The sequence below is a fragment of the Cantharellus anzutake genome, assembly GCF_015039405.1.
Source record: "Cantharellus anzutake strain C23 chromosome Unknown EI90scaffold_7, whole genome shotgun sequence".
Taxonomy (NCBI): domain Eukaryota; kingdom Fungi; phylum Basidiomycota; class Agaricomycetes; order Cantharellales; family Hydnaceae; genus Cantharellus; species Cantharellus anzutake.
Genome location: NW_024066957.1, coordinates 950514 through 969308, shown reverse-complemented (window position 1 = coordinate 969308; position 18795 = coordinate 950514). Strand labels below are relative to the sequence as shown.

Genomic DNA, 18795 nt, shown 5'->3' with positions numbered 1-18795 from the left:
GCGGGGCATTCAGGGAATTAGCAGGTGTCAAAGGTGGAGGAAGGCTATTGTTCAGAGTGGGGGAGCCAGGATTGGGGGAGGGTTGCATGTCATTTGGGACCATACTTTCAACATCCCCTGATTGGTGGTAATTGGCGTAATGGCAAATACCGATTGAATTAAATGGGGGGGAGGGTGCTCTCATATGCGCCAATTCCTAAAATTGGACATGAGGTACAGGATTCAAGAAACCGACACCCCTTGCCCATCATTGATAATTAAAGCTCAACTTTATTGATGACCTGAGGATTGAGGAGAACTGGGGTTGGAACCTACACCAACCCCTTACAGTCAGGGACTCATCCAGGGTAGAGGAGGCCTGGGTATAGCATCCAGCACTGAGAGTCTGGCAGGGTGCAGATTGGGCATGCATACTGACAAGCCTGACATGGGACAGTAGTCCCTGGCCACTTAGACTGAAGTGGAAAGTTGAGAAGAAGGCTACTTCTTTGGTTCCCACTTCAGGTTCGTTTATATACATGCAGCTTGGGTCACATGACAGGTGCCACATCACCCTCACACACAGCTGTAACCACCCAGGTGTCTCCGTGGGAGATCCCAAGGGCATCTGGTGCGAGCATGTGTGCTGGGCACAGTGGGAAGTCACCCGGGGTGCCTGGGCCAGGTGTGTCATGGGTGCACTGCAGATGGGTCAATGGTACATTGATACAAAGGAAGGTCGTCCGTGTAGAATAAAGAGAAAATAAAGAGGAAGTAAAAATAGGAAGAGTGAGGAAACAGAAATGAGAAGAGGGAGAGGAAGAAGGGGGAGGAGGTGAGGAGGGGTGGACAGCAGGGTACCAGGTCAGGTGGGGCTGGGTGGAGCTGGGTGGAGCCGGGTCAGGTGGGTGTGCCCTGACAGGGTCCACCCAGGCCCACCTGGCCACACCTCACCCACTGCCCTGCTGCCCATCCCTCTTCTTCCTCCTTCCTCCCTCTTTCTTTCTTTCTTTTCTCTCTTTCTTTATTTCATTCTTCCCATCATTCTCTTCCTGTTTATTCCTTCTATTTACATGGACCACTTTCCCTTGTATCAATGTACTATTGACCCATCTGGCCCAGACACCCCAGACAGCTCCCCGCTGTGCCCAGTATGTGCACCTGCAGCAGACGCTGTAGGTGGGATAATCGCCCATGCACAGACTTGGCTTGGATACCCGCATTCATGATTAGGAAACCACTTTCATTCACACGACAACTCGATACGAATTTGATATCTAAAATTAGGGCTAATTCGTACGATTCTGGAGATATCAAAAACATCCTAATCGGTGGAGAATTGACGGAGTTCTATGCTGGGCAAGTTAGGCACGGCAGGTCACGAGTATGTGCAGGCATGGGAATCTCAAGCGGCAACCCCCAGAATTCCAGCCTCACTCGTTCCCACAGTGTCTAATAAATTGGTAAAAATGCTCATTGGCTGCATAATAGTTCTATTCAGTCACATTTCCAATTTCGGATCTTAATTCCGTAAATCCGTTGAGATATCGCTTATTTCTTTTATTTTCATATTTCACCATCATTTCAGTTATTGATCAATATTCTTTTATTGATACTGTTACCTTTTTTTATTATTTTGCCTAATAAGGTATGCAGGTGCCATATGGTACCAATATTCACCATCAATTATTTCTAAAAATAATTATTTCTTATAATCCTGTACATACCGGATTTTTAAAAAGAAGTTCTCCCCTCCCCCAAATTCTCTAAGGTGCTAGGACATGCTAGAGAGGGTGTGAGTGAGTGGAATTCCAACAGTAGGAATAAGGGCAGTGAACTAGCTCACAATGAGTGAGTAGTGGACACTGAGCCCGGACCTTGCAGAAATCCCGGAGAACCCACCACGGAGTTAAGGATCGAGTTAAGTCAAGAAGTAGGAGTTTTGGAGAGTTTGGCCCCACGAGCTTAGTCAGCATAGAGAGCTGCTAGCCCTCTTGCAACACTCTCAGGATCCCCCACAGGGACACCTGGATGGCTGCAGCTGTCTCTGAGGATGACATGGAACCCATCATGTGACTCAAGCTGCATGTACATAAATGTACCTGAAGTGGGAACTGAAGAAGTAACCTTCTTCTCACCTTTTCCACTTCAGTGGCCAGGGACTGCTGTCCCACATTGGGCCCGCCAGCACACACACCCACTTCGCACCCCAAGAGGGTCCCTCTGCTGGGTGCTACATCCAGGCCCCCTCCACCCTGGACGCATCCCTGACAGATATCCAAATGATATAAACCATGTGACTGGGCAAATGACATAAAATGGACAAGCCTGGTATCGAACCCAGGACCTTGTCATATCCATCCCCGGCCATCGACTTCCGATCCCTCCGATCCCTCCGGTCTACCCCCACTCCTTCTCCACTAACCTCGGAGCTCCCATATTCCGCAACTCCCTCGGTACCCTCGATGGTCACCACCCCCTCCTTTCAATTTATTACCTATGCCTCCCTAAGTATGGAGCCCCGAAGGCTTCCGGACAGCTCCGACGTCTGCTAGCGCACTCCCGCCTCCACTGGACAATACACTCGCTTGCCCTGCAAAGCCCACCTTTGGGCCTATCCCTCCTTTCCATTTCTGGGTTATCGCCTGCCTTTCCGCTAACCCCGCAACCCAACTTGTCGGTAATATTCAATCGGCTAATGTCTAACCCCATTAGCTCCGCTCCACTCGGCTCCGCCATTTGCGGACCTGCCCTCGCTGTAACTATATATACTTAACTTGTACATAGGTTACACTCCAGTAATAAAATCGACTAGAGTTTACCCTCTTCAGTTCTGGTGGCCAGTTAGTAAGTTAGGGCACGGACGTGTTTACTAGGCACAGCACTCCTGGCATAAGTCACTGAGGCCGAAGCCCTCTGTCACGGAGACACTCCTTCATCTCGACCTGGTCTCTGACAGACCTCTAGCATGCATCCATACACTACTTGCCCATTATGCCAGGGAGGTTACTCCATCCCATATTCCAACAGGAATGACACTTGTTGTGCCATTGGTGCAGTTTGCACCACATAGGGTTGTAAGCCCCTTTGGAAAGGCTGGGGGTATGCGGTGCCCATTTGTAAGGGATGGGTGGTAGAGCGGTGATGCACACAAAGTGCACTTTCTTTATTCATTTTTATTCTTTGTATACAATGTAAAACAACTGTATTTACATGTGTATGGCTTGGGCTCAGGTAAAGGGTTCTTCACTCTTTACCCTCAACCCAAAGTCGAATCATAAGCTCCATACAGCCTAGATCTCGACTACTGAGGATTGAGTCAACCAAGGCCAGCACCCCAACTGGCCTTACACCATTGGCATCATGGGGATTTGTTGATTTGTGGCACTTATTCATGCCATGTGTGTTGTGGTTGGTTCGAGGAACTTTGTTCCTCGGGTTGTCATATCTCAATGTCTGGCAGCTTTTTCGGATCATATCAAGGGTTGTTTCCTCCAGAGAACAACATTTTGTTGTTTATCTCTGGTGGTGGCATCAGCAAAAAATTGTTATGCTCCTGAGTGCTCCGGAGTATGGAGAGCACTGGGAGAATCAGGAGGAGATTGGCCAGTCCAGGAACAGCTCATTTCCTCTGGAGTTGGCCAGGTACTCCAGGGCACTCCCAGGAGGGCATGGAGCATTGCTTTGTGCACAAACATATCCAGTAAATACAATTAAATGCTTCAAAGTGTATAGGGGTGAGAAGCTTCTGGGAGCTCCTGGAGCATTTGAAAATGAAAAGGAAAAGAAGAGGGAAGATCCCCCATGAATACCTCCTACCACAAGACTAACACAACAAGACTGTCATATCCATACAATCCCGACCTCCACTCCGGGCTCCTGGAACTCCGAAACTGACTCTGGAGCCCTACTTCCCTTCCATCACCTTCTCCTTGCCGACTCCCAAGAGGTTATCCCACCTCCGGCTCCGACACCACCTTCAGTCCGACTCCGGAACATTCCGGGTCCATGTCAGGACTGCGTGTCAGTTCACGACGAAGAGAGCGTTCCCGAGAATCCTAGTCGTTGTTAACGCTGAGGTGCCACCCTCAGCGGAGATAGGGGTTATATACATGGGTACCGCTACCACTAGAGTGCGGCTACAACGAGATAGAAGATAACCGATAGAATGACGACATGAAAAGATAGCTATTCATTCAGATAATCGTAAGCGAGGTGTGGGAAAGGGGTGACATGTGGACGGGAGATAGGAAGCGGGAGCTAAGCGAAAGCTAAGCGAGATTACCTGCGTTCTTCGGATCACTCCGGATCGTCTTACGGCAACTCCCTTCTGGCATAGGGAGTCAGGGTAGCCGGTTAGGCCGTGCCCTGACAGTCCAACCTCAACCTCGACACTGTCAGAGACCTGGTCAAGACGAAGGAGTGTCTCCGTGGCAGAGGGCTTTGGCCTCAGCGACTTGTGCCAGGAGCGCTGTGCCAAGTAACATGTCTGTGCCCTAACTTACTAAACTGGCAACCAGAACTGAAGAGGGTAAACTCTAGTCGATTTTATTACTGGAGTGTAACCTATGTACAAGTTAAGTATATATAGTTACAGCGAGGGCGGGTCCGCAAATGGCGGAGCTGAGTGGAGCAGAGCTAATGGGGTTAGACATTAGCCAATTGAATATTACCGACAAGTCGGGTTACAGGGTTAACGGAAAGGCAGGCAATAACCCAGAAACGGAAAGGAGGGATAGGCCTGAAGGTGGGCTTGCAGGGCAAGCAAGTGTATTGTCCAGTGGAGGCGGGAGTGCGCTAGCGGACGTCAGAGCTGTCCGGAAGCCTTCGGGGCTCTGTACTTAGGGAGGCGTAGGTAATAAATTGAAAGGAGGGGGTGGTGACCATCGAGGGGTACCGAGGGGATTGCGGAATATGGGAGCTCTGAGGTTAGTGAAGAAGGAGCAGAAGTAGACTGGAGGGATCGGAGGGATCGGAAGTTGATGGCTGGGGATGGATATGACAGACACCTTCCAGACAAGCATGCAACACCTATGCTCCTGACTCTGGACCTCCACTCCAGAATCCTGTTCACGTCTCCGTCTCCAGAACCTCCGGTCTTAGCTCTGACCTTGGACTTTGACCCCACCTCTGCTTATACCCATTGTATTGGTTAGCCCATTCCATTTATTTACCTTTGCCAATATTCCAGAGTTTAACTTCCGAGTTCAGACTTTCCAGACTTACTTCAGACCTTGCAACTATTGCATCGCTCCATTCAATTCCACTATTCTCCCTCATTCCTATTTGGGCTGCTGCTTCCTTTCTATTCAGTCAGCTAGCCATTCCCCACTCCCATCCTCCTTCCTTCCTCCTTGGGCCTTGGCCCTTCACTCCTCCTTTGGGAAACACCATTGAGTCAAACCCTTGACCCTCGGTGTTGTTCCTCATTCCAGCTCCCTTTGTCTCCTTTTGGAAACCCTTGCTCCTTTTGATTCCGGACCCCTCCTTATATACAATGTACCTAGTAACTTGTAACCTCAGTCCAAAATCAACTTGATTCCCCCTAAGAGACTTCCCCTCTGCTAGATCCAAAATTAGGGACCCCCAGGACAACCAGCAATGGCACAGTGCTCTGCATGAGTCGCTGAGGCCAAGGTCCTTCCACACTAAGTCTCCGATTCCACTCTGGAGTCGTCTGAACTCGCTATATCTAACAAAGACACTGCTTAACATTTAGATCAAACACTATACTATATCAAAGACACTGAGACTCACCAATACACAATCAAAATTTATGGCCTGATATATGATTAATCTTCACTTTTGGGCTTGCAGAATATGGAGGAGGGGGAAATGGGGGAGAATGAGGGGGGGAATGAGGGGAGAATGAGGGGGGAATGAGGGGAGAATGAGGGGGGGATATAGAGGGAAATGAGGAAAATTTGAAAAATAGGGACTTCTAAAAAGTTGGAAAAAATAATTAGGGAAAAAATCAAAAAAATTCAGGAACTGTAGTGCCTTTGAAGTGCTTTCAGGATATATAATTATTTGCAAAATTGAGGAAGAAATGATGAAGAAAAATGAAAAATACTTTTGGAGACCTGAGAAATAATGAGAACTGAATTGATGGGAAAGTCTGAAAATTGAATAGGAAAGTGAGGGGAAGCCTTGTAGCATTGTTATTTTCTGCTGTTCTGATTTTTCCTGATTCTTCTTGGTCTCATTCCCAGCTGCTCTGGCGTAGGTAATAAATTGAAAAGAGGGGGTGGTGACCATCGAGAGGTACTGAGGTGATTGTGGAATACAGGAGCTCTGAGGTTAGTGAAGAAGGAGTGGAGGTAGACCGGAGGGATTGGAGGGAGTGGAGGTCGATGGCCGGGGATGGATATGACAGACTAAGTAGTCATGCTAGTGTGGGAATGTGGCTGTCCGGGCGAGTTCCTCACTTGGATGTGGGAATGTGGCTGTACGAAAACTTGTCCAGCCTCCCATAGCACACGGTTCCTCCAACATGCCCACTACGTGTGCGCCCACTGGAGCTAGTCCAGGTGAGTTTCCCCAGCCTCCAATGGCTCCTCCAGAGTCATCGTTAGCAATAAGTTGGTGTTATAGGAATGGAGTCTCTCGCGACCGTGTTGACTGAACATCAACCACAGCGGGTCCTCCTTGTCCACATCCTCCCATCTCTTTCTTACATTCTCCCCGTTCCCCCTTTCTTATACACTCACTCCGCACTAAGCTTTCCCTTATTGGGTTTTGGTGCTGGCCGGATTATTTATTCCATTTTGCGAGACTTCTCACAATCATTCATATTCAATAGTTAGCGTCATGTTCATGTATGGCTACAGCCAAGAAAGACAGAACTTAACGAATAACACACTCCCACCTTCTGTGCAACAACTGTAAACCTCCTTGTGCCAACATTGTAACGTCTGTGTAAGGTTGTATATGTCTCGGTCACCATCTATATGGGTCATCCCTACCAAGGTTGACGACTCTAGCCATGGATCGTCAAGTTCATGCGTGACTCAACTCAGGTATGTGCGAACACCTTCTGTTACGACTCACGTCGCTTGCCCAGGTACCAGGCTCTCATCTGTCTCACCACACGGTGAGAATCTGGTTAACTCTATGGATGGATTAGTATTTGATACAAGCCTGTTCCCTTCGTCGCCAGTACGCTCTCGCAAGTGCCAAGTAGCTGCCGATCCCACCACATGTCGTTTGACCTATGAACGACTAACCCCTCCATCACCAGTATGCTCATACGAGTGCCAAGTACCCGTTGACATGAACACAGACCGTTCACCAAACAAACAGTCTTATACCCCATTGCTGGTACGCCCATCTGGGTGCCAAGTATCTGTCAACCCAACCTCAAGTAGCTCCCTCAAGGAGCTGGAATCCCATTCGTTGCCGGTACGCCCATCTGGGTGCCAAGTACCCATCAACCCAACCTCAGGAAGCTCCCTCAAGGAGCTGTTATATCACTTGCTACCGGTATGCTCCCTCGAGCGCCAAGTACCCGCTAGCCTCTTGCCCTCAACTGGTCCAGTTTTGGATATCCCCTTTACTTGTGATCCTATACATCCGTGCACGGTATGCTCATGTAACAAGCGCCAAGTATCCATTGCAGCAGACTCCCATTCACTGCAAGGTCCCAGCTTTCTGTCAAAAGCTCTAAGGCTATTGGACGATACTCATTACACGACTAGGCCACCCTACATACACAAGGTCAACGATTCCAAGTCGTCTATAAGGACGGAAAGAAATGGATTACCCAGAACCCATTTCTTTAACAGTTGGAATCCTACTATCCAGAAAATGGACACCTGGATCGCACAAGTCCAATGTGAGACGTTGTCAAAGAAACAACAAAAAGCAAGGTGAAAGATAAAAGATAAAACAGGGTTTGAAGTTGGTGAGCATTTTCATTCACCCTCAGACACCCTTAAGCTGTCATCCCCATGGGTCGGCCTACTGATTCTGCTTTTCAGCAAATCTAACTTGGCCCTTGCGCATTCGCACACTGATCGGTGTTTTCGATCGACATTCTGCATTGATCCTGATGATCTTTGCTCCCCAGTTTGAGGTTTCCCTCAATCTTGTCTCCCCTCGATGACTCTGAGGGTCTCCGGTTGTATGCAGTGCGGGTTTGTTGTCTCTTGTCAATTGGTGTGTCAATTTCGCCCCATCCATGGTTTCTTTGCCCACTGAAGGATCATCCTCTGATAGATCCTTGGCCTTCATGGCCCTTCCCTTCAAGTACGATGTCGATTTCTCTTTCGGGATTGGATAGGGGCGGATGGGCAGGCTGCCGTTGACATGGCAAGCCAGTGTTTGCGGATCCGGCATCACCGCTGTCGATCCAGATGGTTGGAATGGTTTGGATAATGGATCGATCCTGATCAGGGATCAGAGTATTTGTTGTGGGAGGAATATGGCGATTTGATGAGGTTGGCACAGGTGCAACCTTGCCATCATTAACCTCTAATTTCCCCCTTGAAGCGTCATCATTCTGACCATAATCCTTATCCTTAGGGCTCATTATCGCTCCATCTTCGCCGTCGTCTCCCTCTCTTTCCTTTCCAATTCCATATCCTTCAAGAATTTTGTCAAACCAATCTGAGGCGGCAAATTGCCTCATTTTCTCGCTGTGGTCAGGCAGCGGTTCTACAGCTGATGGAAAGACATCATCGCTGTCTTTTGCTGTCAAGGATGCGCCAAATAGCTCGCCATCATCGCCTTTAGCGCCCACTGAAGTTGCCATTTTGATTTCCGTTGAGGAATGACTTTGGCACTCAGCACTCGAGTCCATTTTCGAATTTTTGTCAAATCCACTCGAAATTTTCTTAGCTTTCTGACGATTTTGATGATGGTGTCTGAGATCTATTGTGGTGGGCTGCTTTGCGCATGCTCTTAGCCTCGGTTTCAGCACTTCAGATGGGTCCGATAGGCCCGCACTCAAATCTGCCCTGCAACTTTTATCCAAAATGACAGACGAAACTGATCACCTCTTGCGATCTAATCGACGGTGGATGGACTGGATAGTCTCAGGCTCTAGTGTGCTAGCCTGTCGCGTCAAATCTGGTGGTCCTCTGGGTTATTTTCACCCGATTTCATTCTGGGACCAACATCCAAGCTAGTGGATGATTTACTCGCGTCTGAGCGGCTTTGTCGATGAGAAATGGATGTTGTAGTGATGCACCACTTCGCACGAGCGCTTGGCGTCAATTTTGATGGATTTTGGGGCTTAGATGGGCGAGTTTTCGTCGATTTGGTGATTTCCGGTGCGCTTATTTCACTCTCATGAATCTCAGCACCTTTCTCCCCCTCTAAATCGCCATTCTGACGTCTTCTAATGCCCTTAGATTCTCTCTCTACTCCTTCCCATATCCATATCCCTCTCTTCCACTCATTCACATTCTCTTCCATTCGCTCAATATCATCAGGCCGTGAGTCTCTATCCCAGCTCCAGACGGACGGAGAGTTCCACCCCGTAGCCTTCATGTCCAAGGGTTTCACGGATGTAGAGCGTAACTATGAAGTGTACGACAAGGAGATGCTCGCAATAGTGCATGCCCTCGAGGAGTGGCGGCATTTCCTACAAGGAGCGGAGGAGAAAGTCAAGGTCTACACTGACCACCGCAACTTAGGGTATTTCCGCACCGTGCAACAGCTGAACTGGCACCAAGTGCGGTGGTCCCTCTTCCTCTCCCAATTCCACTTCACCCTCATCCACCACCCTGGGAAACTCATGGGAAAGCCAGATGCGCTCTCATGCCGTGCGGACCACCCGAAAGGCAAGGATGACAATGATGGACTAACCCTCCTCCAACCTGCTTGGTTTGAGGCCTGTGCAGTGGAGGCGGTCTTGGTGGAAGGTGAGGAGACGACTATCCTCGAGAGGATTAGCAGGGCAAAAGACCTGGATGAAAAGGTGGTGAAGGCGATGCGGGAACTGGGAGAGGGCATGCTGAGGTCAGACAAGTGGGAGAAGCAAGGAGAGCTGGTTCTGTACAGAGGGAAGATATATGTCCTGAAAGACCCACAGCTCCACCACAACCTGGTGCAGCTACACCATGACACACAGGCGATGGGACACCCAGGATGGTGGAAAACCCTGGAACTCGTCTCCCGTGACTACTGGTGGCCACGGATGGCAGAGTATGTCAGGCAGTACGTCTGCTGAAAGAGGGCTCATGGCTCTCTATGCCGACTAAGCTCGTGGGGCCAAACTCTCCAAAACTCCTACTTCTTGACTAGACTTCGCTACGCTCTCAATCCTTAACTCCGTGTGGGTTCTCCGGGATTTCCGCAAGGTCCGGGCTCAGCATCCACTACTCACTCGTTGTGAGCTAGACAGCTGCCCTTATTCCTACTGTTGGAATTCCACTCACTCACACCCACTCTAGCGCATCCTAGCACCTTAGAGAATTTTTGGGGGAGGGGAGAACTTCTTTTCAAAAATCTGGTATGTACAGGATAATTAATTATTTTTAGAAAGAATAGATGGGGAATATTGGTACCATATGGCACCTGGGTACCTTTGTTAGGCGAAATAATAAAAAGGGTAACAGTAACAATAAAAGAATATCAATCAATATCTGAAATGATGGCAAAATATGAAAATAAAAGAAAATAAGCGATATCTCAATGGATTTGCGGAATTAAGAGCCTAAATTGGAAATGTAGCCGGAGATAACTCTCACACAGCCAATAAGCATTTTTACCAATTTATTAGACGCCATGGGAACGAGTGAGGCTGGAATCCTGGGTTGCTGCTTGAGATTCCCACGCCCGCACATGCCCGTGACCTGCTGTGCCTAACATCTCCAACATGGAACTCCGTCAAATCTCCACCGATTGGGACGTTCTTGATATCGTCAGAATCGTACGAATTAGGACTATTTTTAGATACCAAATTTGTACCGAGTCGTCGCGTGAATGAAAGTCGTTTCCTAATCTAGAATCGGGTATCCGAGCCGAGTCTGTGTGTGGGCGATTATCCTGCCTACACCACGGTGTGACACCTGCAACTGTGTCAAATCCTTCCCCTCCTGCAAAGTGGGGAAGCTCATTCCGAACAAGATCCCTGCCCACCGCTGGCAGGTGATTTCGGTGGACATGATCGGAGAGCTCCCCAAGTCGAAGGGCTACAACACCGTCCTGGTCGTAGTGGATTGCCTATCCAAACGCATCCACGCAATCCCAACTGTGACAACGGTGGACTCAGCAGGGATCACATGGCTTTTCCTTGAACATGTCTGGAAGCACCACGGTCTCCCCGAGGAAATCCTCAGTGACAGAGGGAGCGCCTTTGTCTCACGATTCTCGAAGGAACTCATGGACCTCCTCGGCGTCAAGCTCACCCCCTCGACGCCCTACCACCCCCAGACAGATGGGCAGATGGAGAGAGTAAACCAAGAGGTAGAAGCCTACCTCCGGGTATTTGTCAACCACTGCCAAGACGATTGGGCGGACTGGCTCCCACTAGTGGAGTTCGCCTATAACAACCATGTCCACTCCTCCACTCGCGCACCCCTTTTGAGCTTGACACTGGCCAACACCCCAGGATGGGGACAGAGCCCACATGCACATCCGAGGTAGAAGCCACTGACGCCTTCTCATCGAGGATGATGAAGATGCAAGAAGAGGCAAAAGCGGCGCTAGAGCACGCAGCGGACGAGATGGCCCGCTACTATGATCGGAACTGCAAGGCGGCCCCTACGTACCAAGAAGGCGACTGGGTCTGGCTCAGCACCCAGAACTACACAACTGACTGCCCAACCAAGAAGCTAGACCATAAATGGACTGGCCCCTTCACGATCGTTAAAGTCGTCTCCCCCACCGCCATCAAACTCCAGCTCACTACCCGACAAAGAGGGATCCACCCAGTTGTATCCGTGACGAACATCAGACCGCACCGCCCCGATGAAATCGCGGAACGCCCCACTGAACCCCGCCATGGCCCAGACCTCGTAGATGGAGAAGAGGAGTATGAGGTTGAGAAAATCCTAGACTCTAAGTGGCTACGCCGAAAACTCCAGTACCTGGTAAAGTATACAGGCTGGCCACACTCAGAAAACCAGTGGCTCACGTGACCACCTGACCCATGCCTCCACCTAGTTGAGGAGTTCCACCAAACGCACCCCCACGCCCCGGGGAGAGAGAAGGAGAACCGCTGAAGGAGCGGAGCTGGATCACCTTATGTAACCAGTTTCCTACGTCCAATAACGATATTAGAGTTTGTGCTGATTTGCGTACTGACCGTGTTTTGGTTGCCAAATATATGATTGTTCACTGTCTAAACAACAATAAACACCCCCCAACGATCTCACCTGACGTATAGATCGTCTACGGATAAAATTTTATATTGACTTTACTATGATTTCTAGTCAATATTACACCTAGATATACCACTTTTCAGTAGGACGTGATTTTCCTGATAATTTACTGAAGGAAAACTACTAATAAAATAATTCCGCAATAAATGTTACTCAATACAGGAGTGACCAAACTGCTCTTTCTATCACTTAGAGTGCATGCTAGTTATCTAGCAGGTTCAGGATCGCTCACTTTTCTCCTGTGGTGTGATAACCAAGTATTGCTGAGAGATTATTCAATTAAGAAGTCCCTCCACCAAATTCTCACTAATTCTCACTATGACACTTTTGTTCAGCTGTGTCTAACTGACCCTAACTCACGCTTAGAGTGACATGTTAGTTTTATATTAGCTAACAACTAATATTTGCTTTTATCTTTTGGAGCAAATGAACCAACCACTGGTGAGGAGAATTAAACTTTTATTTCTACCTGAGGTTTGAGAGGGGGCAGAAGCGGTGGCCTTTTATGCTTTTCAGAGGCCTCTCTACTCCCACGCCTCGCACTAGTTACATGTGCTACATTTGTATTATAGATAGTTCTAGAATGATATAGGGGCTTGGGCTGTGTAAGCTTAATAATGGACTTAGGACATGACTCAGCAATAAGTAATTCATTTCTTTGTCTTTTGGGCCGATCTTAGCGGGATCTTGTAGCGCTGAAGCTATGCTCTACACCACCTTAATAGAAATGACTCGGCTATAAAGGAACTTTCTAGACTGTTCTCTAATTGACCCCTTTTTGTGAAGCCACATCATTACTAATGTTCTAGAGCCTTCCCAATTAATTAACCGATCCGTGGACTTCTGAATTACTTCATGCTTATGATCCGAGATCCAGATCATCAATCATTCCTTTGTTCCGATTTATTTGAGCTTAAAATCAAAAAGTTTTGATGAATCATGGGAAAATATACAAGATCTGGTTTTTTAGCATTTTCTCCTCTTCTGATGTGATCAAAAACTGTCCGCCCGCGCCGGGGAATACTCTGTCATATGGTATTCGGTCCGCCAGACTTCCGGGCGCCAATATATTTCCCTTGAGTCACATTACTTTTTGTAAGAACTAGCAAATAAATATATATGAATTATAAGGTGTTTCGCCGTTTGAGCAATATCTCCGTCAGTTATGAAGCTTTTAGAATGAAACAAAACCGTGGATAAAGTTAAGAAACAGTTCTTTCAGATGGTAAAAATATTACAGTCAAAGTTTACTGGTTCCCGAGATATTCACATTTCTTTCCCAATGTTCCTTCTTATTCTGCCGTCTATGTGCTATTTTCTTGTTGTAGGGATATATTCTTTGAATATTACACCTATGCCAGGTTCTAGGCATGCTTGTAGTAGATTAAATCTCATGCTACATGGGTGTAGATAATTTATAATGATCTTCTAATGTCTGTCCAGTCTCATAAAGATCATGAGATCTGTTAAACGTCTGAACTTGTCACCTGTTCATTGACTATTCTGATAGATCATTGTTTTATTCTTTGAATATTATTTCTCCTACACTGCCCAGCCACTTCGAGGCAAAGCAGCTTAAGGGGGGGGGGTGATGTCAGGGCACACCCACCTGACCCCAGCACCGCACCCCGCACCGTACTGCACTACCCTGCTATCACTCCCCGTCTCTCCTCCCCCACTCTCCCCCTCCTCTCTATCTCTATTTCTATCTCTGTTCTACGGTCAACTTCCCTTTCTCCATGTACCACCACATACCTAACCCCCCCCCCTGATCACCGCATGCGCCGCACACACTCCCAGCCTACCGAGTGGCCACCTCCGGATCTCCCGCAGAGACACCCAGGGAGGTGTGGCTGTGTGCGGAGATGACGTGGCTTCCTCCACGTGACCCTAGCCGCATGTATATAATAGTGCCTGGGGTGGTGTAAGGTCGGTTGAGGTTCCGACCTTGGTGTTGACTCCTGCTATCCTCAAGCTGTCAGGAATTAGGCAGTATAGAGCTGTAATTTCGACAGGGGAGGAGAAGAGTGAAAACCTGTTTCACCCTTCCCCGCAATTTATATACATTGTTTACATTGAGAAATAAAGAGTAATAAACAATGAATAAAGAAAGCATGCACAGCACACATCACCACACATCCATTCCCTACAGGTGGGAACAGAAGAAGCAGCCTTCTTCTCAACTTCCCACTTCAGACTAAGTGGTCAGGGATGCTCACCCTGCGATGGGATCGCCACTACGTACAGCCGCTATTCGTCCCACCGAGTCCCGCACGCAGGGACCTTGCCGCTTTCGGAGCTGTCCCTGACATCGTGCAGCACTTGACCTCCGGGCTGCGCTCCTCCGGGTATGCGGGGTCAGGGGTGTGATAACGCTGAGGTAGCAGCGATAGTGGGAGAGTCCCAGGGGATCCGGCAGGGTCTACACCCCGCTCCCCACCCTCCCTCTAATGCCACTTCGCCCCAAAGTGGCTAAACCTCAAAAACCCCCTCTCCCCCCTCCTCTGTGCATGGTGGTCCGTTGCCTAGGACACTGGGCTCCTCTTCAGGGGTGGATGGGGAAAGTATGGAAAGGGAAAAAAATTTCGGGGTGGGTAGCGGGTGTGTGGTAAAGATAATAATCGGGCCTGATACTGGGCCATGCAGGGTCGCGTGTGAGAAACAACTCTCCTCCAAGTGCATCTTGCGCACTGGGGAGTCCGGGTGCATGGACCATGGGGTTACTTGATGTGGGCTGAGCACCACCCTCCCTCTGTGCCGCGTTCCCAAGCGGTCACAGCAGGGGACCTCGGGCTCCTTTGTCAGCTCCTATCCTTCCCCTCTCATGTCCATCCTCCATCGAAATTCTAATGTCAAACTCTCTCCTGGGTGCCCGGCACCACAGGGAGTCGGGTCCGTGAGCCATAGCGGGTCCGTGATGCGGCTGGGATACACAACCCTCCCTCTATGCCGCATGCCTAAGCAGCCATAGCAGGGATCCTGGGCACCCTCACCAGCAGCATCCATTCCCTCTCGTGCTCATTCTCCATCATGAATCCAAAAAAGCAGCGCTTGCACGCGCGCATGTGACTCTCAGTCGCAGGTGAAAGCGGAGGCAGGTGGTCTCATCCAGGTTATCTTGGGCATCTGCGGTTACGAGGCTGGCAGTGGGTGGGTGACCCCATTTCCAGAGTGCTTTTCGGCCAGTTCGTTGGCAGCAGTCGGGCGGCTTTGTCTCCCTAGCACATTCAGCAAGGTGTCCGGGTAGCAGTGGGATAACTTGGAGGGCCGGGTGGATGGTCTCTAGTGGGTCATCGTTCTTGCATCTGCGGTTACAAAGCTGGCAGCAGGTGGGTGACCCCATGTCCAGAGTGCTTTTCGGCTGGTACATCGGCAGCAGTTGGGCGGCTATGTCTCCTTAGCGCGTTCAGCAAGGTGTCTGGGTAGCGGTGGGATGACCCTCAACTCAACCTCACAGATTGGAACACAATCTGTGGGACAGCATTGCAAGGGCCCAGAAATGGGAGTGGGGGTGTGGTTGTGTTGCAGGTAATGAGTGTGTAATGGTCTGGGGGAAATGATGACATGGCATGGCTGCCACTCGGAAATTGCGGACTCGGCCCGTGCCCAACTCCGACTCAGTCCGGGCTCTCGCAGCCCATGCAGGACCTCCTAGGTGGGCAGGGGCGAAGGTTGAAACCTTCTTCTGCTGTCAGGGGACAAACCCGGGTCCCCATGACCCCTCTCTCTATAACCCAGAGCCTGACCTGTAACAGCCCATCTCAGGGCACAATGCTACTGTGGGTAAGAAAGTGAGAAGAAGGTTAACTTCTCACTTTCCCACAGTGGCCCCAATATGGCGAAAACTTCCGGGGATACCCGGAAGTCACATGAGGTGGGATCCGGGGTTGGATCATGCGGCGCGCGGAGCGTGCGGCGCAGGAAGTGCGTGGGAAGTGGAGCGGGGTCCGGGCTAAGTCAGGGTATGTGCCCTGACACATGCCCCTTCTTTGGTTTGTCCCCCTCACCTCAATATACCGTTGATACTCACATTCCACCTTCCTTTTTTCTCTATATGAAACATAACCCATGAGCGTGTCCAGGATTTCAATATCTTCGAATGGTAAAAGGTCTCCTTGCCCGATTCAACAACTCCCAAGTCATAGACATCCAGGACATATCCAGGACATTCTTTCCCGATTTACCATGGATGCAGCAGGCGAATTTATCTTCGGCAGCACAACTTTCAACACACTTGACCTTCCCCTTGTGTGCCATTCCGAGTCTCTAGCTGGCTGTGAGCTTTAGAAAAGCTGACGATGTTGTATTTGGATGTATTTACTGCAGAAATTTATTAATACATCGATATATATGTGATCAATAAATGTAAGCGATATCCTGGGTTTATCCAAGAGTGTTTGTGAGCGATATCCCTGTTGACCCTTCTTGGGCTGTCTCGTATCCATGTTATATCCGAGCAATATGACGGGGGGTAACTGGTTATATTCAATGTGGAATACTTCAATATCCAGTGTCGGATACTTCCAGGATTCTGTGGGGATTCTGGTAATATCTGACCTTGGATATTTTACCTCAAAACGCAGTGACTGCTCCTGCAAGCTAGCTTATTATGCGGGACGAAAAAAAAAACGAGCTAGGATAACGCTATTTTCTCTTCTTGTACAACTTTCCCTCTGCGCTTTACTGTCAGGCTCTGTGGGTGGCGGCCTCAATTGCAGACACTGGTGCTTCTGAGGAAGTCTCCCGGTTGAAAGGTTATTTTCAATTTGAACAGGAACCCTTGCACAGGATTATGATGTTCGGGGATCAAATTACCCGCTGCATACGGAGTGGCAGGACCGCAAAACATTTTGATTGCAAAGGCTCGGGAGCTAGAATGATCGTGGTCGTCGTCATTGGGTTTCATAAGATCATGAAGGGAACAAGTCGACAGAACGATGAAAAACGGGAAGAACTCATAGCAACACAGATGGGCCCGAGAAGAATCAATTTTGAGTGTCGGCCTCGTTGGCCATTTCATTGTTCTCGAGCTTGAGCTTTGTGTTTGTGTGGAACCGGATGTACGCAGAGCGGAAATATTGCTTTTTCAGCGTAAGACCCTTCCGACTCCTCATGCTGACGGTGGCACGCAATGTGAACGGAAATTGATGAGCTACTGTCCCATTCTCGAAGCCACAGAAAAGAATTCTTGCACTTACAACGGCTCATACCCGTCGGGGATCCTCTCCTCCCCCAATATGATCCTTGAAGTCTTTACGTCTCCACCAAATATTTCATAGAACACGGTTGCGTTGATGTATCCAAAGACTGCGTGAAGTAGTTTGAGGGAAAATTCAGGGTTGTCACGTCTCGATTCCGCGAAGCGCAAGGAAAGAGCCTTTCCCAGATCCTTTGGGGTGACTTGCCCTTCGGGGTGCTCAGGTGTAGCAGGACCAGTGGCAGATCCCAGAAGACGTTCAATGAGTTGTTTGTCGGGTATGGTTTGGTCCGGAGCGAAGAAAGTGTCAGATCCTGCAACCGACACATATCAGGGATGAAAGGGGACAAGGAACGTATATGATGGAACGCACGGAGGAGACTGGAATCATGCTCAATGATATTGTGCTTGGTCAGATCGCTGTCGGAGAAGGAAAACAAAAAATTGAGAATGAGTAGTTGAGTCGAGTCAGGACATACCTGAGATCAAGCGTATCCTTCTTGTAAAATTTCCTCACTGAATAGCAGGTATCTCTGCAAAATGGTGCACCCAAATTCCAAGTTTTCTCGAGCGCTTTAGCCAGGAATGGCAGCGGAATGTTCTTTCCATCTCTAGGAATAATCCCATGATTTGCCATCGCATCTAGTGGTAACACGTTGGGAAAGATGCTATGAGGTCTTGCCTCCCAATGAGGTGATTAGGACAACTATGCTTACTTAACCCTGGACACGGCGACCTCGAGTCTGTCTCGGGATTAGGAGGGATGAACTCGGGCCAGAGACCATTGTACCCAGGCTGGCCTTCTTTGTACATCGCTCCTTTCTTGATTTTGGGCGTCAAGAGATTGATGAACACGAGGCCAGTGTCCCACGTTTGCAGGTAAACAAAGTTCCAAAGGTCTTTTAGAATCGTCGCCATGTTTTCTCGGGTGGGGGTCCGTACAAAGCAGAGAAGAGGGAAAGTGAGGGAACGAAGCTTTTGTACTGGCGAGGCCATTCTACCTGAAAAAGGAACTGTCAAAATGGTCCGGAGCAGATTCATGCGCAATCCGAGCGCCTATAACAGCTGGAGTTGTGCATAGGAGACACCAGAAGCTCCTCATTGCTCAGCTCGACCTCCGACCAGTCTTGCCTTGTCGAGCGCCAGCTTGTCTGTCGTTGCAAAGACATCGAGGTACGGTATTCTCACAGTTCACTCCACGTACCTGATCAGCGGAGATGTGGTGCCGAAGGAACACCAGCGCTCCTTAGACAAAAGAATCCAGCTGAATATATCGGGAGCAATTCTGTA

General features: G+C 49.1%; 3 protein-coding genes across 3 annotated transcripts; 1 reads left to right on the top strand and 2 right to left on the bottom strand.

The window, feature by feature from the left end:
• Positions 1-8182: 8182 nt before the first annotated feature.
• On the bottom strand, positions 8183-8731 carry EI90DRAFT_3118051 (uncharacterized protein; the record flags this gene model as incomplete). Its single annotated transcript, XM_039063055.1, has 1 exon — positions 8183-8731. The coding sequence occupies one exon, from the start codon at positions 8729-8731 to the stop codon at positions 8183-8185; it is 549 nt and encodes a 182-aa protein (XP_038920864.1).
• A 7583-nt stretch (positions 8732-16314) lies between these two features.
• On the top strand, positions 16315-16608 carry EI90DRAFT_3039972 (uncharacterized protein). Its single transcript, XM_039058983.1, has one exon. The coding sequence runs from the start codon at positions 16377-16379 to the stop codon at positions 16593-16595; it is 219 nt and encodes a 72-aa protein (XP_038920863.1). The 5' UTR covers positions 16315-16376; the 3' UTR covers positions 16596-16608.
• A 685-nt stretch (positions 16609-17293) lies between these two features.
• On the bottom strand, positions 17294-18423 carry EI90DRAFT_3118048 (putative chloroperoxidase; the record flags this gene model as incomplete). The annotated part of the gene is made up of 5 exons (XM_039063054.1): positions 17294-17423; positions 17507-17819; positions 17879-17925; positions 17985-18147; positions 18222-18423. 5 exons carry the CDS (start codon positions 18421-18423, stop codon positions 17294-17296), a joined length of 855 nt encoding a protein of 284 aa, XP_038920862.1.
• Positions 18424-18795: the final 372 nt, after the last annotated feature.